Source organism: Rhinichthys klamathensis, unplaced genomic scaffold, assembly GCF_029890125.1.
Source record: "Rhinichthys klamathensis goyatoka isolate OS25496 unplaced genomic scaffold, OSU_Roscu_1.1 h1tg000754l_1, whole genome shotgun sequence".
Lineage (NCBI taxonomy): Eukaryota > Metazoa > Chordata > Actinopteri > Cypriniformes > Leuciscidae > Rhinichthys > Rhinichthys klamathensis.
The window spans coordinates 313,626-337,928 of record NW_026607160.1 but is presented as its reverse complement, the minus strand read 5'-3'; the positions used below and the strand labels follow the sequence as shown (position 1 = coordinate 337,928).

The 24,303-nt window shown below is 38.2% G+C and overlaps 1 protein-coding gene across 1 annotated transcript in view; it reads left to right on the top strand.

Moving 5' to 3' along the window:
• The window catches only part of flvcr2a (FLVCR heme transporter 2a), a 38,670-nt gene extending 15,833 nt beyond the window's left edge, over positions 1-22,837 (top strand). The window contains exons 6-10 of the mRNA XM_056242803.1: positions 9,733-9,843; positions 12,321-12,426; positions 15,759-15,870; positions 21,323-21,387; positions 22,778-22,837. Coding sequence (XP_056098778.1) covers positions 9,733-9,843; positions 12,321-12,426; positions 15,759-15,870; positions 21,323-21,387; positions 22,778-22,837 — 454 coding nt within the window. The remainder of the gene's footprint in view (positions 1-9,732; positions 9,844-12,320; positions 12,427-15,758; positions 15,871-21,322; positions 21,388-22,777) is intronic.
• Positions 22,838-24,303: the final 1,466 nt, after the last annotated feature.

The following is a 24,303-nucleotide window of genomic DNA, read 5'->3' as shown; positions in this document are numbered from 1 at the left end:
CGCATTACCTCTATTGCGACCACCAAAGCCTACCGGAAGCTGGGAGGATCTACGCAACTGGCCTGAGCGGTGGACATATTCTCAAAGCACGGACCGGACATAACAGGCGGAGGCTTTCTTGCTCCAGCGGCTCATGAGGTGCAGGAAAGAAAAATACAAAATGACCGGTTGACCAGTCGCAGAAGGAAAATAATCTGGTCTGGGGTGCAATATAACCCTTTCCTCACCTGGGGCCTAGGGGCCTAAACTGTGCGTAGGATCCTTACTAAAAGTGTACGTGCGCCCGAAAGTCAAAAATGGCGTAAATTTTCCCGTCAAGTTTGTTTTTTATATCACAACTTATGCGTCGGAAGTGGCGTACGCCTCTTTCATGGCCTGTTTTGTGCGTACGCAACGGTTATGAAAGAGGCCCCTGGCACAGTCTAAGTCTAAGCAGGAGGAGGTTACTGACCGGGCCTGGAGGTCTCCTACTCTCTTGAGTGATGTTAAGGCTAATAATAAAGCTACTCTGAGAGTCAGCATCTTGTCTGAGACCGACTCCAAGGTCAATGTTTGGTCCCAGGGAGGAACTTGCAACCGTCCGGCACCACATACGAACCGAGACACCAAAGTGTGTTCTTATTTATTCTTTTTTTGCTTGATTTGAGTGCAGATTTTGACACCATTTCACATAATATTCTCTTGAATCGTTTATCCACATGGTATTACTGGTATTGCTTTCACCTGGTTCACTTCATACCTTTCTAACCACGCACAGTTTGTACAACTAAAAAAATGTTAAATCGCATTCTTCTTCTGTTAGCTGTGGTGTCCCCCAAGGTTCGGTCCTAGGCCCCCTACTGTTCCTAATTTACCTTGGTAATATCTTCTCTAAATGTGGTATTAAATTCCACTGTTACGCTTACGATACACAGGCTCCAGGTTAGGAAGTTGTTGGTCATCTTCGACAGCACTCTTTCAATTTGAAGCTCACGTCAATAGCATAACCAGGTCTTGTTATTTTCATCTTCGAAATATTGATTGCCTCCATCCATTTCTCACTCCGCTGTTCTGCTATTTATGTTAATTCGCTTCTCACCTCTTGCATTGACTACTGTAATTCTCTTTGTATCTGGTTTACCACACAAATCTCTTCATAAACTCCAGCCGATTCAGAATTCTGCTGCTCGTATCATAACCCGGACTATACAACATATTACCCCATCACTTCAACAGCTTCATTGGCTTCCTATAGACCTTATGCGCCAGAGAAACGAGGACGGCGCCATCTTTAGAATATTGTCTTTGAACTTCCGTTTTTGCGGTCGGTCTGTATATCTCTATGGCATTGCTGTCCAGGAGTAACTAGCCTTTAAAAAAGATTTACTTAATGTAAAGTTAACGAAAGTTATCATGAGGATTGTAATGTTTAATGTAGATGTCTTAACAAATGTCAGTAGACCGGGAAGATTTTAAAACGAGCCGTTCATTCATAAATACGGAAGATCGCTGTGAAAATGCAGACCGGAAGTCAAAAGACAATGAGCGCAGCGCTGAAAAGGGGCGGGGCTACGTAAGGGCTATTAAATTCCACATTAAATTAAAAATTCTCCTCCTCGTTTACAAATCTTTCAGATCTTTTACAGCTCTACACCCCTTCTCGACCTCTCCGCTCCTCTTCATTGGGTTTTCTCCATACACCCTCTGCTCATCTAACCACATCGGGCCCTTTCGAATTCTCTCCCAGTTAAAATACGTAATTCAGACTCATCATTTCAATTAAAGTCAATTGATGGGAGTCGTCCACCATTATAAAGCGGGGGCATGGCATCACTCATTTTCTGTATCTCAGTCCTGCCATTCATACAACTTCGAAAATAATTTGTACTGTTTAAATCTTTGACTGACTTTTTCCCTAGACTTTTTCCTACATTGTTAAAACTCTTAACTTTGACTCATGTCGAGCAGCTGAATGCCTGTAATGCGCTTTTCTCTATAATAGACCCTCTGTTTCTCCTAATCACATTATGAGTTAGAGGATTTACCAGGACAGATCAGCGGTTACAGGGTTTATTACTCATGCTGACCTTGATTCAAAAATGTGCTTGTGGGTTTATAACTCTCTCTGGTCTTTACATTCGGTGACTCTACAATTAAAACATTACCCTCAATCCTAAATATGCGCTAACAACCTTGCAGGGTATATAGTTATTAATTGTTAACACATTTTCAACCTCGTCACAGTAAGCTTGGACTTAATTTACTTGTAATTTCAGTAGATAGCTGAATGAATTTTGGTTGTGTCTGTGTGCCTTGTGTGTAAATCACACTGTAATTATTATTATTTGTTTGACAATGTTTATTGCCAACCTGCTACATTTAAAATGTTGGTAAAAGTGTTTTGATGTCATAACAAAGTGTTGTGCAAAGAATGGCACGAATGTGTCTTTATTAATCAATAATATGCCCTTATAATCATAACTTGTGTGAAAAGGAATGAAAGTAGTTGCTGTTTTATTGCCACTAATGTTCATTTCAGCTAGAAACTGCAATACATTTTATGTACATGTACATTTTTGAAGTTTTGCAAGACACATTTTTCCAGTTTTGAAAAATAGAAAAAGTAATGGAATTCATTTGAACTTTAAACAAATTTGAAGTGTTTTAAGTAAAAAATAGCATTGACATATTTCTATTGATTTTTGATTAATAGCTATTTATGTAAAGTCTACTCAAGTCAGAATTATTAAATGCATGAATGCCTGGTTTCATAGCCAAGGCTTAAGTCTAATCCCAGACTAAAATGCATGTTTGAGCTGTTTTAACTGAAAGCATATCTTAAAATATGTCAGTGCCATTGTTTTGTCTCAAGATGCACACCAGTAATGTTTTTAAGGCACATTTATAAATGCTACTTGAATGTCCTAGGCCTAGTCCTGGCTTAGTCTAAGCCCCGTCTGTGAAGTCTTAATAAATGCCAACAATAAACTGTAAATCCCAACATCTTCAGTCTAGAGCAAAAACAAAGGTAATAATGGCACAATGTTCCTCAAAACTCACATGTGTCCCTTACAATGAGTAAAGTTAACTGGTTACATGTTCCTTCCACATTATATAACAGGCCAGTCTTTGAGTCAATCATTGTGTGAACTATGTTTTCCCCAATGGTCCTTTAAACATAAAGAACTGCAAAATACATTGGCACTTGGGAGGAGAATGTACCTTGAAATTAAAAAAAGCCCAAGACTACTAATCACCCTCACCATGACACGAACAAAACACAACTAACTAAACAACATTAACAAGATTAAATAGAGCTAAAACCTCTATTAATTCTAAATGACAGCTATTTACACACACCCATACATATTTAATTTATTCAAGAGCAATTTATTCAAACATTTCCCCCAGCCACAATGCTCAGTAGAAGATTTATGAAGTAATTGTTTGTTCTCTCTCAACGCAACAGTACATTACACCAGTCAGTGCACTATAGAAGCGCAGGGTTCCTCTTGTTGACTGCCAAATTGGATCGAAGAAAGACGAGAATTGTTTTTTTGCTGTTAAACTGCTGATTTAGAGAACATGCATCAAAACCCATGTAAATAATAAGAGTTTTAAACAGACAGATTATACAGCACTAAAACTGAACAAGTGAGAGTCATTTAAAAACCTTTGTTTTGAATGTTCAGAGGACAATTAAGGTAACAATTTCAGGTTACCACTTTTTACAGTGTTGATTAGTTGATTAGCGTCTGTGTTCTGCTCTCTGTTTTCAGAGTTGCATCCACCTCTTGATATTAGTAGTTGGTGTTTGCTATAAAACAGGATGTTACTCGTATATTTGCCTGTGAATGCATTCTTTCTGTGTCCATTATTCTTCAATATAGTTATCTCTCTTATCTCTTGTGAAGCGCTGGTTTGAAAACTGCCCATTCAATGAGCACACATCATCCTGGCACTTGTAATCGGCTCAGAGTCGTCTGTTTGAGTCAGAATCGCCCCCGGCAGATCCCAACAGCAGCGGTGAAGCGGGCTGTTTTCTCACGCGTGGTTGTACAAAACTGCGCTACTTCATAATACATTGTTTATTCAGAGGGAGCTAAAGCTATAAAAGACTTACTTGCATGCACAGGAATCTTGTTTTTCTATTGAGGCAGGTTATGATTATGAAATGCATGTTTTTTTTTTCTAGAAATATGTGTGGATTTGTGCTGGTCTTTAGACATGAGACATAACATGTCTCATAACTTAACTTTGCAACACGGGTGTCAAACTCAGTTCCTGCAGAGTTTAGTTCCAACCCTTCTCCAACACACATACCTGAAGTATTCAAATAAGCCTGAAGGACTTGATTAGTTTGGATCAGGTGCGTTTAATTAGGGTTGAAGCTAAACCCTGCAGAGCTGTGGCCCTCCAGGAACTAAGGGGCCATTTACACGACACAGTTTTCAACTAAAAACATAAACATTTTAATGCGTTTTGACTGTTCATTTACACGACAATGGTGTTTTGGGTGCCCGAAAAACGCTAGCACAACCCGAAAACGGGTTTCAAAGTGCAAGGTGTCAGAGGCAGTTGTACTTGAGAAGCTTAAAAACCTAAATAGTTTAAAAGCTACTGGCCTTGACAATATTCCAATATTATTAGGTTTAGCGGGTTGAGTGTAACAGACGTAGGCCAATGAGAGCTGTGTGTGTAAACCTCACTCCCCTAATCTCAAGAAGCGCTCTAGCGGCTGATGACTATAGCCTCCCTTTTAGGGCGCCTGGCTCCCATGCTGGCGGTGCGAAATGGAGGGGCTACAAGAGCAACTCCGATGAAAGTTGACACCTGTCTCCCTCAGACGGCCATGATCACTGCATCAGTTATTTGAGCCTGACCCATGCTGAAGCAGTTTTCATGGATGGTACATGTGATCACTGTGAGAGCATGGCCATCATAAAGTTGCGCTTGTGACTTTCTTGCTTTTTTAAGGAGAAAGCAGCCTTTTGAGGCTGAAGACTCATCTGGGCCTCCACCATCAGGTGTGATTGCACAGACTGAGTCTGACGCTGCTGTGAACATCAGGCTCAAGTGGATCCCTCCACCCTGCCCTGACGATTGGTTTCTGGGCTTGTAACGCTGCTCATAGCCACAGTCAACCCCAGTTCTTTTCTTCCTTACCCCTTTTCCACCAAATCATTTTGAGAGCCGGTTCGGAGCCGGTGCCAACTCGCGAACCAGTTCTTTGTGTTTCGACAGCCAAAGAACCGGTTCTTGGCCAGGAAAATTGGTTCCAAAGCGGCACCAACTCTTTGCTGGACTAGAACCGTTCTTTTACCACGTCATGCTTACGTCGGGGGCTGGGGGCGGGTTATTGTGACCAACAACATGACGGGAATGGGAAAGCTAAGACTTATGGCGACGTACACAGTAACGTAACGCTCTCTAGTCAGTGGAAAAACAAACAGGTTCTGAGAAGGTTCGCAAGTTGAACCTACTTTGAACCAGCACCAGTTCCAAACCAGTTCTTTTTTGATGGAAACGAGGTACCTGAGGTGCAAGAAGGGTTCACAAAGTCATGGAAAGCCCTTTTTACTGCCAGAACACGCTTCACAGGTTCTTCTGCCCTCACTTCCCTCAACGGCGGGGCACCCAGGAGGTACTCCGACCTTCCCCATGTTGAGCATTGTAGTGACTCGGACAGATCAGACACATAAGTGTTTGTCATATTTTACAAATAATCCACAATTCCCCTCACCCAACGAGAAAACCATGAGGTCGAGCTCTATACAACTACCCCCAAACTGCAGCTAACACCACGTAACAAAGACAAATCAAAATAAGACTGGTTTCACTGTAAATTCACTTTGAAACAGACAAATGTACTCTTTTTCTGTACAGTCCAATCCGATCCTAAACTGTCTCGAAATAATCACTTGAGATCTGTAAAATCATGTATCCAATTTTCCTATGCAATCATATGTTATTTTACAGTATTTTGCCTATGTATTCATCTAAACTCTTGGAATTAATGATTTAGCCTTACTTAATCAAGATCACATGTACACTCACCTAAAGGATTATTAGAAACACCTGTTCAATTTCTCATTAATCCAATTATCTAATCAACCAATCACATGGCAGTTGCTTCAATGCATTTAGGGGTGTGGTCCTGGTCAAGACAATCTCCTGAACTCCAAACTGAATGTCAGAATGGGAAAGAAAGGTGATTTAAGCAATTTTGAGCGTGGCATGGTTGTTGGTGCCAGACGGGCCGGTCTGAGTATTTCACAATCTGCTCAGTTACTGGGATTTTCACGCACAACCATTTCTAGGGTTTACAAAGAATGGTGTGAAAAGGGAAAAACCTCCAGTATGCGGCAGTCCTGTGGGCGAAAATGCCTTGTTGATGCTAGAGGTCAGAGGAGAATGGGCCGACTGATTCAAGCTGATAGAAGGGCAACAGTGACTGAAATAACCACTCGTTACAACCGAGGTATGCAGCAAAGCATTTTTGAAGCCACAACACTCACAACCTTGAGGCGGATGGGCTACAACAGCAGAAGACTCCACCGGGTACCACTCATCTCCACTACAAATAGGAAAAAGAGGCTACAATTTGAAAGAGCTCACCAAAATTGGACAGTTGAAGACTGGAAAAATGTTGCTTGGTCTGATGAGTCTCGATTTCTGTTGAGACATTCAGATGTTAGAGTCAGAATTTGGTGTAAACAGAATGAGAACATGGATCCATCATGCCTTGTTACCACTGTGCAGGCTGGTGGTGGTGGTGTAATGGTGTGGGGGATGTTTTCTTGGCACACTTTAGGCCCCTTAGTGCCAATTGGGCATAGTTTAAATGCCACGGCCTACCTGAGGATTGTTTCTGACCATGTCCATCCCTTTATGGCCACCATGTACCCATCCTCTGATTGCTACTTCCAGCAGGATAATGCACCATGTCACAAAGCTCGAATCATTTCAAATTGGTTTCTTGAACATGACAATGAGTTCACTGTACTAAAATGGCCCCCACAGTCACCAGATCTCAACCCAATAGAGCATCTTTGGGATGTGGTGGAATGGGAGCTTCGTGCCCTGGATGTGCATCCCACAAATCTCCATCAACTGCAAGATGCTATCCTATCAATATGGGCCAACATTTCTAAAGAATGCTTTCAGCACCTTGTTGAATCAATGCCACGTAGAATTAAGGCAGTTCTGAAGGCGAAAGGGGGTCAAACACAGTATTAGTATGGTGTTCCTAATAATCCTTTAGGTGAGTGTATATCATGTTTGGTATCTACGCTTTTCTATTTTCATTTCTTGAATTAACTTCTTGAAGTGTTTAGTCTAGTTAATAAAGCCAAATGTAAAGTTGTATGTGGTTCATGCTCAATTATGCTATATTTTGGCTACATGACAAATAGTACTGTACAGTAAGAAGGTTACCACCCTCCTGGTCCAGGAATGGCATCTATGGTTCAACCTTGCGGGGATGAGGGATGCCAAGAGATTACGACATCTCCCAAGGGGGTCTATTTGGCACAAACAAAAACTGTTGTTCCCTTGGTGCCCCTTGTGCAATGTTCGGACGAGTGGTTAACGCTTCCAACCCATCACGCTGGCTCATTAGAACAATTCGACTCGGCTGTTCAACAGTTTCCTTTTCACCTTGGTGTGAGGGAAATATACATTTGTCATGGATCTTCTGCTGAAGGATGCGAGAAAGCCTGTCCCTCCAGCCTAGATGACTAAAGAGAATCACAGCCCTTATTTCATGGTACCAAAGAAATGTGGTGGGTTGCGGCCAATCTTAGATCTGCGAGTATTGAAACGGGACCTGCACAAGCTCCCATTCAAAATTCTGACGCAGGATCACATACGTTCAACATCAAGATTGGTTCGCGGCGATAGACCTGAGGGACATGTACTGTCAAGTCTCAATTCTCCCTGGGCACAGATCGTTCCTACGGTTTGCCTTCGAGTGATAAGCATATCAGTACAAGGTCCTCCCCTTCGGGCTGTCCATGTCACCTCGCGTCTTGACAAAAGTCGAGTGGGCATTCACACTCTTCACTATCTCGACAACTGGCTAGTTCTAGCACACTCAGAGGTATATGAGTGTATACACATGCCAGGTTGATGCATATGAGACCACTTCAGCACTAGCTTCAGATTCAGATTCATCTTTTGCTGCGTTTTACTCCTTGGACAGACCTTGTCTACATTTCTACAAGCAGGGCTTCCCCTTGAACAAGACGTGTTGTTGTCACAACAGATGCATTCAACAAGGAGTTGGGGTGCTGAATGCAAAGGGCGAGCAGCTTTAGGGCCTTGGACAGGGCCCAGGATGCATCAACATTGGCACATCAGTTGCTGGCTGTATTTACGGCCCTGCGGAGGCTTTGGCTGTTGATCCAGGGCAAGTATGTGTTAGTCCGGACCGAGCGGCAACCTTCCAGTCTCTCCCGTGAAGCCAACAGGGAAGTGACTTAAACTGCAGTTCATCGACTTGAGTGACAGGTGGATTGCCGCTGCTGTCACCACTGACCGTTTGTCTGCTGTTAGCCGTCACCTCAGCTTATTCCAGCTGCTGAACTTGCCATCTCTGCCGTGTTTGTGCTTTTTTCGGGATTATTTCATACAATTGAATGCATGCATTATAGCCTACCTTCGCCCACGCCTTTGGATTCCATCGTTGTCGAGTATCGAGAGAACAACCAGCGCTGTTTTCCAGTTGTTTTCCTCTGTGAACATGCACTTATAATAATAATAATAATTCATTACATTTATATAGCGCTTTTCTAGACACTCAAAGTGCTTTGGAAGGGGGAATCTCCTCAACCACTAATGGATTTCTGACAATTTCGTTGCTTTTGGGAGTTTTTAGATTTAAACGTCTATAGATATAGAGGCTACACTCGTTTTGCGGTACCGTTGCTCTCACGAAACAGATAGACTAGATATGCTTATTTAACTTTTTAGTGTAAAAAAAGAAACCTTGTGCGCGTTGTGAAATCCTGCAGGTGTGCTTTTTCTCCGTCCATGCAATAAATGCACATCCTTAATTGAGCGCGGATTTCTAGCGCTTTTTCTTGAACTTCTTATGTAATATCTATGGTTTGACCCATTTGAGAGACGGCCAAAATCAGAATTTACAATGGACTGAATAAAACTCTCTACGAACTTGCTTAAAGTGCGCTGTCACACTGACTGATGCACACAAATCACTGCCACACACACACACACACACACTCAGAGCAATATTGTAAGTTAGTGCATAATACATTTTTAACTAGCAGAATAATAGAGCATCACGACACACATAGGCTATGTCTTTTAACTATAAAGTAAAATATTTATAAAATAAAATCAGACAATATTAAAGCCAGCCTTCATCTTGACTTAGATATTGCCCATTTCTGCATTTATAACCATGCTGTGGATATATATTCTCTCTCACAACCATGATATTTCAACTCACACAATGTGTAATGTATGACAAATCACTGCCAAGATTAAAGATCAAAGTATCCCAATAAACATGTTTTGTAAATGACATTATCACTATTGGAGTTCAACATTTTGTAGGACTATTTATACTATCACATGTAGTATGATGCTTTTTGCACAGGGTTATTGTGATGCTGGAACAGCTGCTGCAACAAAGCTGGACAAAATTCTCTTGTATGTGTAGTTAAAACTTTTGTCCTCACAGAAATGATGGGAATAGCCATCTTGTTATCCTCCTCTTTGTCTTGCCAGGCAGACGACTCTCGCAGTTTATCTGCTGTCGTTTGTGGGGATGGTGATCTACGCCTTCACCCTGAACTTGGGTCATCTGTGGGTCGTGTTCCTCACATCAGGAGTTCTGGGGTAAGAGCTGCACCATGCATTGGGCACAAATATGTTAGGACAATTAAGTCGGCATGAAACCAAAGTCTTTTCTTCCCTATTGTGATGAATATCAAAGTGAAACACTTCTGGAACAAGAACAAATGTGGGCGGGGCTTGATTTTGTCTGTGGGGAATTGATTGGGTGATTGGATGGTTGTGGTTTGCTATTGGCTGATCTCATGTGAGTGACAGGTTATAGCCCCGCCCTCGTCATCAAAGAAGAGAAGAGATGCTGCCGCAAAAGTCATGTTATTCGGATTCAATATTATGAGTGAATTTAAAACAACGATGCATGAATAAAACATAATAAATACAGCAATATTCCATAAAAAATAAGAATGTTCAATTTTGATTTCATAGTGATTTAAAGCATACAGTAATGTGTAACTTTCACCTTAAAATAATGTGTTACGAAAAATATACTTTCTGGAGGGGAGAGAGCTTGTTTCTGTTTAAAAAAAAATTAAACTTTTCTCAGCTTTGTCACTGAATACGATCACATCAGATTTCTTCCCCTCTGACCAAAGAGCACATGTGCCAAACACACTGAGGAATTTCACAACAAATGTCCATTTCACACTTTTAAACCTATAAAGCTACTGTATCATGTTTGAAACACCTCTAAATACTCAACATGATCTGTTAAACCTGTCGCACTCGATCTCCTCAGTCCTTCTGTCTCTGACTGAGAGTTTCGACTCTTTTATCCGGTAAAAGTCTTTCAGTGTAATTGTACAAACGTCCTCCTTCAGCTCGAACTTCACGAGTCTTTCTGTGTCAAATCTGACCTGATTTATCAAGGAATAACTTTGATATTGTTAGTAATATTTCAGCTGGACTGAAGCAGCTTCGCTTTACTTGATTATCAAACATCATTTATAGAAAAATCATGATTGTCAAATATGATCATCAGGCTTTTGAGGAAGATTTACTTGTTCATCTCTCAATCATCATTGTATTACATTGCATTAAATGTTTCAAAACTACAGAGCTTTGATCATAAAACTAAGCATATCATCTTACTAAGACATTGTCAGGGTTCTGTTATGTTGTATCTGTGTTTGAGTTTTACTATGAGTTGGTTTTTTCTCTGTTTTCTGTTTCCTTTGTTCCTTTCCCCCCGCTAGTTAGGGTACGCTTACAAGACAACGATATGCTTAAAACGGAGAAGTTTTTTCTTCGAGTTTCCCGCGTACAGACGACACCATTGTCAAAACGATCCCAATTCACACGGATCAGCTAAAACAACTAGAAACGCTGTATTCTGCTGCCAGGCCACTAGTGTCATGATTCCTGTCTTGTGTGTACTGTTGTCATTTCCTGTCTTGTGCTAAGTTTTGTAGTCCTATGTAGTTTTTCATGTTGATTAGTTCATGATTGTTCCCAGGTGTGTCTTGTTTCCTCATTACTTAGTTAAGCTTGTTTGTCCATGTGTATTTATAGCCCTTGTGTTTCACTTGTTACTTTGTCAGTTGTTGTACATGTATGGTTGCTTCTAGTTTGGTCCTTTTAGTGGTTTTATTTCTTTGTCCCTGGAGTTCTTTATTATTTTTTCTATGTGTTATGTCATTAAAACCTTGCAGATAGATCCTCATCCTCGCCTGCTTTCTCCAGCACGTTACACGTCTTCAGAGATTCACGTTTTTGTTATTTACATGGATATTAGCCTTAGCCTTTTCAGGCATCCAAAACGCAGTTGTTGTGTAAATGAACGGCCAGAACGCATTAAAAGTTTTACGTTTTTAGTTGAAAGCGGTGTCGTGTAAACGGCCCCTTAGTTCCTGGGTTTCTCATTGTTTTATTAGTCATGTCAGCTGTGTCTTGTTTCTTTGATTGATTTGTTATGTTTTCTGATCCTGAGATGCACTTATTACATCCTCTTTCAACCAAACCGTGACAGAGATATTATTTGCTGATATAGAGTGACAAATGATATTTATATGCAGTTTAAGTATCTGCTATACTGTTATAAAGATCTCATTGATTTACATTATAAGTTATCAGAATTTCATCTTCATTTTTTTAATATAAATAAATGTATAAATGCCTGCTGGATCAAATATGATACTCAACAAGAGTACAGAATGATCCATGTGAACCATCCATTTCTACACATACTGACCATGAAGTAACATTTAACCTGGATCCACATCTAAATATAGATAATAAAAAAAAATTAGTTTTAAATGTGCTGATGGCTGACTGATAAATATCCGCTATTTCCAGTCATGCTGCATACAGTGATGGTGATTTTAAAAAGCAAAAAAAAAAAAAAAAATATTGATCTACATTAAGGTAGATAGCAGGTCTTTATAATAAATAATCGTTTTACTTTGTATTAATGTTTTTTTTCTTTGTAAAATGAAATATTTTTTATTAATATTAATTCAAAATTCAAGGTTTACCCAAAGTCACACACGTGTGGACCGTTGTGATTCTTGTGTGGTGTGCGACAGGTTCTTCATGACGGGTTATCTGCCGCTGGGCTTCGAGTTTGCAGTGGAGCTCACGTACCCGGAGTCGGAGGGAACATCGTCAGGACTGCTCAACTGCTCAGCGCAGGTCATGCATACACTCTCTGATCCCAGACCTGCAGATCGTCTGCTTTGTTACGAAACGGGGACTTAAAGGATTAGTTCACTTCAGAATTAAAATTTCCTGATAATTTACTCTCCCGCACGTCATCCAAGATGTTCATGTGTTTCTTTCTTCAGTGGAAAAGAAATGAAGGTTTTTGAGGAACACACTCCAGGATTTTCTCCATATAGTGACTTCAATGGGGTCCAACGGGTCGAAGGTCCAGATGTGAGTTTCAGTGCAGCTTCAAAGTCTCGACACGATCCAGCCGAGGAATAAGAGTCTGATCTAGACAAACCAGCGGACATTTTATTAAAAAAATAAATATTTATTTACTTTTAACCACTAACGCTGGTCTTGCACTAGTGATGCGACACACATTACGTGATCAGGTTGAAAGGTCAAGCGTGACGTAGGTGTAAGAACCGACCCAGTGTTTACAAAGCAAACGTGCAAAGACAGTCAAACGCCATTTACAAAAAAAAAAAGAAAAAGTAAAACACTTGTCTTTGAGGTTTATTTTCTCGTACCAACACTCTTTACCATTCCAATACAATTCCACGTCAGAATAAGGATTGTGTGTTTGCTCTTTTACTGTCATTTGATGATCACACACATCTTAAAGATTTTCCACCACAATTCTCCCCCTATTATCACTAATTGATAACTATATTATAATACAGCCAATTTAAGTTACATCATCACATTTATACTCTCCATTCCTGATTTCCATAAAAAATGATCACTCTTAAATTTGTGAAAGAAGATTTGAAAAGAAGAAAGTTTAGGCTGTTTTTGTGGGGATAGTTCCTTAAGTATAAGCAAGCAAGTAAAGATTTGTATCTGAATTGTTATTGCACTCCTGACGCTAGGTCAGACCTTCAGTCACCTCAGTACAAACAAGAAATAGTATAGATGTTCAGAATAGAAAAAAATACATCTTAACTCAATTAATACATTTTACTGTAACTTCCGCTGGTCGTGTCATCATCGAAATTCTGTGGGTTTGGATATATATCTTTGAATTGATACTCATAACAACACATTTGAAGCATTGAATATGAAACTGTACTTTTCACCATTCTCTCCACTAAAGCTGAAATACATTGAATTATACATGGCAGGCACCAAAACTCCTATCACTATCACTGGCATCTTTTATTCGTTTAGCGTCTTTAATTTGTTTAATTTAATCATTGTGAAAGCATTCTCAGTGCTGTTTGCTATTGCCAAACCATTATAGCCCACATAAAAATAGAAGAACATAAATGTACATTATAATTTGAACAAGAACTGTCAGATTTTTTATAATCCACTTATACCTTCATAAATCTGCTGGTTTGATGTTGTGCAGTGGGATATCAGCTGCTTTTCCTTGAGCTGCCTTCACCTAAACATAAATGTTAGATAGGAGAGAAGACATTTATTTACAACATGTCATGTTCACACAACTCTGGCACTCGTTGTTTTTAACCCCTTCCATTCTCATAACTGGGGTTTTCCAAACTATATCCAAAGCAAACTTCTTTTTTTTCCAAACAAAAGTTTTTGATGCATGGTCCAACCCGTGCATCAATTTAACATAGTGGTTGAAGAAACGTTTCCTTAAACAAGGTTTGCCATCGACTAAACCAAAAATCTTTAATACTACAGCCACATTTCCTCCAAACCAGGCTGATCTCATGAAATGGCGTATGTATGACACGCCAATTCGTATTTCCATTTTTGGCGCGCTATCAACACGCATAATCGCTTTTCAGCGTGTTTATCAATGCCGTTGACTTAACGTACATTACTGTATATGACCTACCCCAAACCCCGTCCCTACCGTCACTGGGGTTAATACCATTTATGAGTCTTCCCCTACCATCCTAGGAAAAAAAATATCGCTCCCCAGATGTAGATCTACATTTTGCTTCGTTTCGCTCGGACATTTAATTAACGGCGTAGACATACACGCAAAAGATGACGGTTCGTTTCGGCGTGGACATACACATACATCAAAATGCGTATAGATAACACGCCACTTGACTTGAAAGTGCCGTGTATGTTTACGCAAAGTCATGATGTCATGTTGTCCAAACAGACTTTCTTAATCAAAAGACTTCATGCTCTGTAAGGAGTCCGAAAAAAGCAGCTTTTCCTGGCATTTCCTACAAAAATAGAATCTCTTTTGCTACTATGCGCTGCGCATTTACAGATAGAAATTTGATCAGGCAACAACATAGCATCCATCAAATTTGATACTAACTCACAATCTAACTTAAAAAAATGTTTACATTTCCACATCGCCCCAAAATCATGAGCTACCCCGAACGAATATGATAATCTGTGTAAATCTTCACACATTTCCTTGCCATTCATTTACAGGCTTCAGTTAAAGCCACAAACTGAACTGCTTGATCAGAGTAGTTTGAGGGCAATGGGCCGGACACTATCACTTTTAATTCGGGTGTTACATCATATCTTGACCTGTTTTTTCTCTAACAAAGTGGAAAGAAATTTTGACAATTTCTCAATGGCAGAACCACGGAAGATCATCCCTTTAATATTTGGCCACTTCTTTACGATGGAAATGTTGCAGCCACTGTAATTTCTTGAACAAGAACATGTACACATCAAAACACACAAACTCATGAGGGTCTAAACTTTTATTGTGAAGTCACGATGAATGAACAGTTTGCATATTTGGAAACATATTGATGTATTCTCCTGCATTGGCGTAGGTTTATAGATGATGTACGTTACAAATCTGGTGAAATGGCGCAGATTGCGTTCCCATATGAACGTCATATAAGCAACCCAAACTCACAAAACCTCATCAAAGACAATTGGAAATGTTTGTCTCTTATTCAGCGATATCATTTTATTTGCCACCACACAAGCATTCGTGGTTAAAAAGTATATTAATGTTTTTTTGGGGGGTTTTTTGACGATCATTGGACTCTTATTCCTCGGCTGGATCGTGTCGAGACTTTGAAGCTGCACTGAAACTCACATCTGGACCTTCGACCCGTTGGACCCCATTGAAGTCACTATATGGAGAAAATCCTGGAGTGTTTTCCTCAAAAACCTTCATTTCTTTTCCACTGAAGAAAGACATGAACATCTTGGATGATGTGGGGGAGAGTAAACTATCAGGAAACTTTAATACTACTTTTTAACTACTAATCCTTTAAATTATTACAATGTTGCATTTTTTCCATGGTTCAGTTTGCTTTCACAAGTTAACATTTCCAAATTGTGTTTATGCAAGTCACATCTAAATCCATGGCAGCTCCCGGCACACATGCTCACGATCTTACTGATGTGTGCAGATGTTTGGAATCGCATTCACCATCATTCAAGGCAAAATCCTGGATCACTTCAGCACACTGGCCGGCAACATCTTCCTCTGTGTGTTCCTCTTCATCGGCTCCATCATGACAGGTAGAAACTCATCACATGACACTCAACATGTGACCACTAACAGTTGCACTCCTCTTCTGCACATGTGATGTTTTATTACAGCATGACTTCAGCTTGTTGTGTCACAGTTGCACACTTAAAGGATTAGTTCACTTTAAAAAAAACTTTTGCTGATAATTTACTCACCCCCATCTCATCCAAGATGTTCATGTCTTTCTTTCTTCAGTCGAAAAGAAATGAAGGTTTTTGAGGAACACACTCCAGGATTTTCTCCATATAGTGACTTCAATGGGGTCCAAACGGTTCAAGGTTCAAGAAAAATCCTGGAATGTTTTCATCAAAAACCTTCATTTCTTTTCGACTGAAGAAAGAAAGACATGAACATCTTGGATGAGGTGGGGGTGAGTAAATTATCAGCAAAAGTTTTTTTTAAAGTGAACTAATCCTTCAAACAAGTCGTTGTTTTATACATGCTGAGAAAAACTAAACGACTGTGTCATTTATTTAAAGTGCCTTCTTTATACCGTCTTACTGAAAATCGTGGTTTCTGGTTTAAACTTTTTTTTTTATGCAAAGTATAATTTTTCAGTGTAGTTTCATGACATTCTTTGAAGCAGTGCTTCTCAATTGATTTTGCTTAGTTAGTTGTACTTTATTGTCCAGCCTTGGCTGAAAATTGGTCTTGCTATACACACAACAATGACAAAACATCCACATCAACACAATCAAATAAATATGGAAGCTTGTTTCCGCCACAGAATGAAAAATAAAAAAGGTAATTGCGACTTTTTATCTCACAATTGCGAGTTTACATCTCGCAATTCTGACTTTATTTCTCAGAATTTCGAGATATAAAGTCAGAATTGCGTGATATAAAATCCCAATTGCGAGTAATAAAGTCAGAATTGTGTGATATAAAGTCAGAATTGCGAGATATAAAGTCAGAGTTGCAGTTATAAAGTCAGAATTGCGAGATATATAGTCAGAATTGCGAGATATAAAGTCAGAATTGCGAGATAAAAAGTTAGAATTGCGTGATATAAAGTCAGATTTGCATGATATAAAATCCCAATTGCGTGATATAAAGTCAGAATTGAGTGATATAAAGTCAGAATTGCGAGATATAAAGTCAGAATTGTGTGATATAAAGTCAGAATTGCGAGATATAAAGTCAGAGTTGCAGTTATAAAGTCAGAATTGCGAGATATAAAGTCAGAATTGCGAGATATAAAGTCAGAGTTGCAGTTATAAAGTCAGAATTGCGAGATATAAAGTCAGAATTGCGAGATATGAAGTCAGAATTGCGTGATATGAAGTCAGAATTGCGTGATATGAAGTCAGAATTGCGAGATATAAAGTCAGAATTGAGTGATATAAAGTCAGAATTGCGTGTTATAAAGTCAGAATTGCGTGTTATAAAGTCAGAATTGCGAGATATGAAGTCAGAATTGCGTGATATAAAGTCGAAATTGCGTGATATAAAGTCAGAATTGCGAGATATAAAGTCAGAGTTGCAGTTATAAAGTCAGAATTGCGTGATATAAAGTCAGAATTGTGTGATATAAAGTCAGAATTGCGTGTTATAAAGTCAGAATTGCGAGATATGAAGTCAGAATTGCGTGATATAAAGTCGAAATTGCGTGATATAAAGTCAGAATTGCGAGATATAAAGTCAGAGTTGCAGTTATAAAGTCAGAATTGCGTGATATAAAGTCAGAATTGTGTGATATAAAGTCAGAATTGCGAGATATAAAGTCAGAATTGCGTGATATAAAATCCCAATTGCATGTTATAAAGTCAGAATTGAGTGATATAAAGTCAGAATTGAGTGATATAAAGTCAGAATTGTGAGATATGAAGTCAGAATTGCGAGATATAAAGTCAGAATTGCGAGATAAAAAGTCAGAATTGCGTGATATAAAGTCAGAATTGCCTGATATAAAATCCCAATTGGGTGATATAAAGTCAGAATTGAGTGATATAAAGTCAGAATTGCGAGATATAAAGTCAGAATTGAGTGATATAAAGTCAGAATTGCGAGATATAAAGTCAGAATTGCGAGATATGAAGTCAGAATTGCGAGATATGAAGTCAGAATTGCGAGATATAAAGTCAGAATTGCGAGATATAAAGTCAGAGTTGCAGTTATAAAGTCAGAATTGCGAGATATAAAGTCAGAATTGCGAGATATGAAGTCAGAATTGCGAGATATGAAGTCAGAATTGCGAGATATAAAGTCAGAATTGCGAGATATAAAGTCAGAATTGCATGATATAAAGTCAGAATTGCGAGATATAAAGTCAGAATTGCGAGATATGAAGTCAGAATTGCGAGATATAAAGTCAGAGTTGCAGTTATAAAGTCAGAATTGCGTGATATAAAGTCAGAATTGCGTGATATAAAGTCAGAATTGCGAGATATAAAGTCAGAATTGCGTGATATAAAGTCAGAATTGCGAGATATAAAGTCAGAGTTGCAGTTATAAAGTCAGAATTGCGTGATATAAAGTCAGAATTGCGAGATATGAAGTCAGAATTGCGTGATATAAAGTCGAAATTGCGTGATATAAAGTCAGAATTGCGTGATATAAAGTCAGAATTGCGAGATATAAAGTCAGAGTTGCGTGATATAAAGTCAGAATTGCGTGATATAAAGTCAGAATTGCGAGTTATAAAGTCAGAATTGCGAGATATGAAGTCAGAATTGCGTGATATAAAGTCAGAATTGCGTGATATAAAGTCAGAATTGCGAGTTATAAAGTCAGAATTGCGAGATATGAAGTCAGAATTGCGTGATATAAAGTCGAAATTGCGTGATATAAAGTCAGAATTGCGTGATATAAAGTCAGAATTGCGAGATATAAAGTCAGAGTTGCGTGATATAAAGTCAGAATTGCGTGATATAAAGTCAGAATTGCGAGTTATAAAGTCAGAATTGCGAGATATGAAGTCAGAATTGCGTGATATAAAGTCAGAATTGCGTGATATAAAGTCAGAATTGCGAGTTATAAAGTCAGAATTGCGAGATATGAAGTCAGAATTGCGTGATATAAAGTCAGAATTGCGTGATATAAAGTCAGAATTGCGAGTTATAAAGTCAGAATTGTGAGATATAAAGTCAGAATTGCGTGATATAAAGTCAGAATTGCGAGATATAAAGTCAGAGTTGCGTGATATAAAGTCAGAATTGCGTGATATAAAGTCAGAATTGCGAGTTATAAAGTCAGAATTGCGAGATATGAAGTCAGAATTGAGTGATATAAAGTCGAAATTGCGTGATATAAAGTCAGAATTGCGTGATATAAAGTCAGAATTGCGTGATATAAAGTCAGAATTGCGTGATATAAAGTCAGAATTGCGTGATATAAAGTCGAAATTGCATGATATAAAGTCAGAATTGCGAGATATGAAGTCAGAATTGCTCGATATAAAGTCAGAATTGCGTGATATAAAGTCAGAATTGCGTGATATAAAGTCAGAATTGCGTGATATAAAGTCGAAATTGCATGATATAAAGTCAGAATTGCGAGATATGAAGTCAGAATTGCGTGATATAAAGTCAGAATTGCGAGATAAAAAGTCAGAATTGCGTGATATAAAGTCAGAATTGCGTGATATAAAGTCAGAATTGCGTGATATAAAGTCGAAATTGCATGATATAAAGTCAGAATTGCGAGATGTAAACTCGCAATTGTGAGAAAAAAAGTCAGAATTGGCTTTATGCCACAGCTTCACTACTTCCTGAACTTCAGCCAGCCCTTTGTTTCCTGTCTGTCATTATTGGACAAACTGATTAATCCAGGTGTGCCTGGCCTCAGTAACAATAATCAGGCACACCTGGATTAATCAGTTTGTCCAATTATGACAGACAGGAAACAAAGGGCTGGCTGAAGTTCAGGAAGTAGTGAAGCTGTGCATAAAGCCTATTGTGAGATAAAAAGTCGCAATTCTGTCTTTTTTTCTCGCAATTGCGACTTTATTTCTCATAATTGCGACTTTATATCTCATAATTGCGACTTTATATCTCATAATTGCGACTTTATTTCTCATAATTGCAACTTTATTTCTCATAATTGCGACTTTATATCTCATAATTGCGACTTTATTTCTCATAATTGCGACTTTATATCTCGCAATTGCGACTTTATTTCTCAGAATTGCGACTTTATATCTCGAAATTGAATTGCGACTTTATTTCTCACAATTCTGACTTCATATCTCGCAATTGTGAGATAAAAAGTTGCAATTATTTATTTATTTTTATTCAGTGGCGGAAACAAGCTTCCATAAATAAATACTTAATACATAATAATGATGATGTGTGTGAGGTTAAAAGTCTTTCTTTTATCCCACTTTAATATGTCAACTACTGTATAAATAAGTATCATTTCCCTCAAAACTTTAAACATTGTGACTGGACCAGCCCGACACAACAACAGCTCAACCGAAGTTGAGTGAGGTGGTGAAAATTGCAATTACAGTAATTGACAGAAGGAGAGTTTGATTGGACACACAACCATTGACATCAACAACAAAAGATATGGAGAGTTTTTTATTTTGTTCTAGCATGATAAAACAGATCAATGCAAATAACAAAAAAATTACATGGTTAATAATTACTAACCATGTAATTTTTTTGTTATTTGCATTGATCTGTTTTATTTTCATCTGAATGACCCGTTCTTTGAAGTATCTTAGAGTAGCATGAACTGTAGTACATGAATATAGTTATTATTCAGCACCGTGTTACATATTAGACCTGGCATCATATTAACCATGATGTCGCAATGGTCATTTTGTAAGTGTATTAAAATCCTCCTGTGGTGAAAATCCAGCTTTTAATGTTGTTTATGTGTGTATGTGGAGTTTTTAATATGCTTTAAGACACACCATGTGTAAATTCATAAGTCGACAGCATTGCTGAGTATTTTCTGCTTAAACTGCAGTGAACCAAAGACAGTCTCAAAAACACGGTTTGAAATCGCTGGTGTTTCTGACGTCACAAACGACCTTGTAACCAATCAGATCAACGTGTGATCGTCAACCAGTGGATCTCTGAGCTGAGTGAGTGAGTGGAGGCGGGGCTCATTTGCATATTCATAGAACCACGCATACTAAATGAGGCAAGGGTGTCGAGTTACATTCAAGATATTTTAAGACATGAAGAAATTTTTTGAAAAACATAATTTTGGTGATCAAAGATGAGTTTTAAGGGATAAAATGATTGACTACAGGGGGACTTTAAGTACAGCCTGGGTTGGTATTAATAGGATATTCCTGTAGCTCAGACACTAGCAACACCAAGGTCATGGGTTTGAATCCCAGGGAATGCATGAAAGGATTAAGTGTATGCCTTCAAAGCAATGTAAGTTGTTTTGGAAAAAAGCGTCTTCCAAATGCACACATGTGAATGCAAATTAACTGTAAAAATGGACAACTTTTCAATGATCAGACTTTGTTTCTCTGCCTCACAGCGTTTATAAAATCTGACCTGCGGCGACAGAAGGCCAACCAAAAGTCCCAGACAGAGGTGAACGCTGTAAGTATGTCATAACTGGACTTTCTTAAATATATACATGCATATGTGTGTATTTATATATATACAAAATATACAGTACACACATATTTTATGTAAGCACAAACTTTTATTTTGGATGCGATTAATCGTTGCACACCACTAACAACATTAAACCTTTTTTATTTAACTTTGAAATGGACTTCTGGGTGCTTTTACAAGATCTTGAATACACACGTCTGAGCACATCATACACTATACACGTCAACTTAAGACTGACACGGTTACAAAACCAGTGAGCTGCCTATGTAGGGCGTCAAAGACAAGCTTATATCGCAACGTCTGTTGCAGAAAGCATTCAGAATACTGAATAATGAGTTTGCATCTTGGTGAGAAACAAAACAGGGTGAAATAAAGACATGTAAACCAATGACCAGAACTAAAAACCCAACATGGCCATCTGGTGGTTATAGGGAGTGCTGTGGTGTAGTGGTTACAGTCAGGGCTGGTGACGAGAAGGTTACTGGTTTGATCCAATAGTCACTGGGTCACACAATAGTCACACAAAATATTTTTTTCTGAATATATATACACTTGCTGTTCAACTCATGGGTTACGACCTCTCTGTCTGTTCTGATTTGTTATGGATAACAGGAGAAAACTATGCTAAATTAATACAATACTGTATATTAACGGCAAAATTATACACGAGACCAAAAAACAAAAAACCTCGCTGAACTTTTGTGATTTAAATAATACGAGGTGGGAGGAAAAAGTATATTTTAGTTCTTTTGCAAGCGACTGCAAAGTTTTCAGGTTATAATATACATTGCACATCACCTCATTTCTCAGAGGCTGAAAACTGTTCATTCGAAGATTCAGGGGAGGGTGTATAAATAGTAAAAAACATAGAAAACATCCATAAACAACGGTTTTATTACATCTTTAGAGAAAGCCAATATGTTACAAACATACAGAGTAATGTTAGTTTGAAAAATAAATAATAGGTCCTATAAAAATAATCAAATATCTATATAAAGATGCATAATTCCTACACACACAGGTGTCCAAAATAAATAAAAAAGCATATCAGATTCCTAAAACAATAAACTAGATAAAACAAGCAAATTACATTTTCTTCTACTTGTGTCTGTGGATGATGTCAGCAACTTTACACATGCATACAGTAGTTACACTATATAGAGAACCTGCTTTTATCCCGCAAAATGTGAACTATATCACCGCACAGCTCTAATCTGATGAGTGTGACTATAAGGCATGAAGTTATTAGAGAATGAAACAGTGTGTAATGACTTGAAATTACTTTTCCTTGTTATTTCTGTGCATTTTTATGTTGTAGATTTCATTACAATTATTTTTAGGGTGATGGATGGTTTCTTTTTTCCCTGCTCAGGACTCATCCATGCATTCCCAAGACGGAAAACCGTTGCCAGTAAAAGAGGTTAAGATGTAAGGACTGAAATTTGACATTTAGCTGATGACCTGGTGTTGTTCCTGCAGTGTTTAAACTGGCCAGTAGTCAGAGCTCCCACATTACACGCCACAACACTCAGTGGGAATCATTCAGCAAACACAACTTTGTAAAATACATTTTGGATGGTTATATGAACGATTAACATGAAAAATGGTATTGTTCTGCTTGCGTTTCATAAATGAGGCTTTAATGTGTTGGGAAATGTATTTGCATGATGGTTAGATCTGACCTAATGTTATTAATCTAAAAGTGTTTCTGAAATGATTCGAGAGATCTCAGTGTTGTTGATGCTGGACATCACAATATTATTATGGAAGGTCGAAGTCCTTCAATGAAACCCATCAATTGAAGCCTACTTGAATGTGCCAGAACATCAGTCATGTGATCAATGGAGGACGTGTGAAGCTCATGTCGTACATAATGCACTACTAACAGATTAGTACAGTACACTTATCTCAGACTAACGGAAGTATTAGAGCATACGCAAAGGTTAATGTATGTTGTAGCAGGCTTGACTGATGGACGCTTTTTGATCCAATAGAAACATATATTAATAGCATTTAATGCCAGGGTAATATAACACAATGTATAGTCTTATAAATGTACATTCAGTACACATGATACTTGCAACGTTTTTCTTCCAATAGCGAGTTTATATCTCACAATTCAGACTTTCTTTCCCTCTCGATTCTGAGTTTTTAGATAAGTTGCAATTACCTTTTTTATTATTTTATATTATGGTGGAATAAAAATGTTTTCATACATTATAAATCAAAGCTCAGTCTATTGTCTGTGTGTGTGACAGATATTTTTGTCTTGTTTCCAGTGCAAATACATACAAATTCTTAAATAAAGATGTCTTTACTAAAGTAGTAAAATGCCATAAGATATTAAGTCTTGTTTTCTGGGAATATAAATCCAAATTAAGTAAGTTTTTGCTTTAAAAACAAGCTAAATTATCTGCCAATGGGGTACGAAAAATAATCTTGCTTCTGTTTGATTAACATTATTTTTCTTACCCCATTGGCAGATCATTTTGCTTTTTTTTTTGCAACAAATCACTTAATTTTGTATAATATCATATGGCATTTTACTCATCTAGTAAATGCATCTTGATTTAAGATTTTTGTTTATATTTGGACTGGAAACCAGACAAAAATACTAAGTAAGAAAAGCATTTTTGCAGTGTGTGCCGACTCCTGTTAACAAGATGCTTTGTACACAATGACATCACAAACATGATGGTTACTCAAGGTCATTTACATTTATTCGTTTCACATGGCTTCAAATATCCACCAAACAAGCAAAGGTCAGAAAGAACAGCAACACTGAAGCTAAAAAGAAAAGTGGACCTGAAAAAAATGAATTTTTACACTGTGGTTCTCTGTGATTTTGAACAGATGACGGTCCCGCAGAACTGATGTCAGTGTGTAGTAGACGTGTAG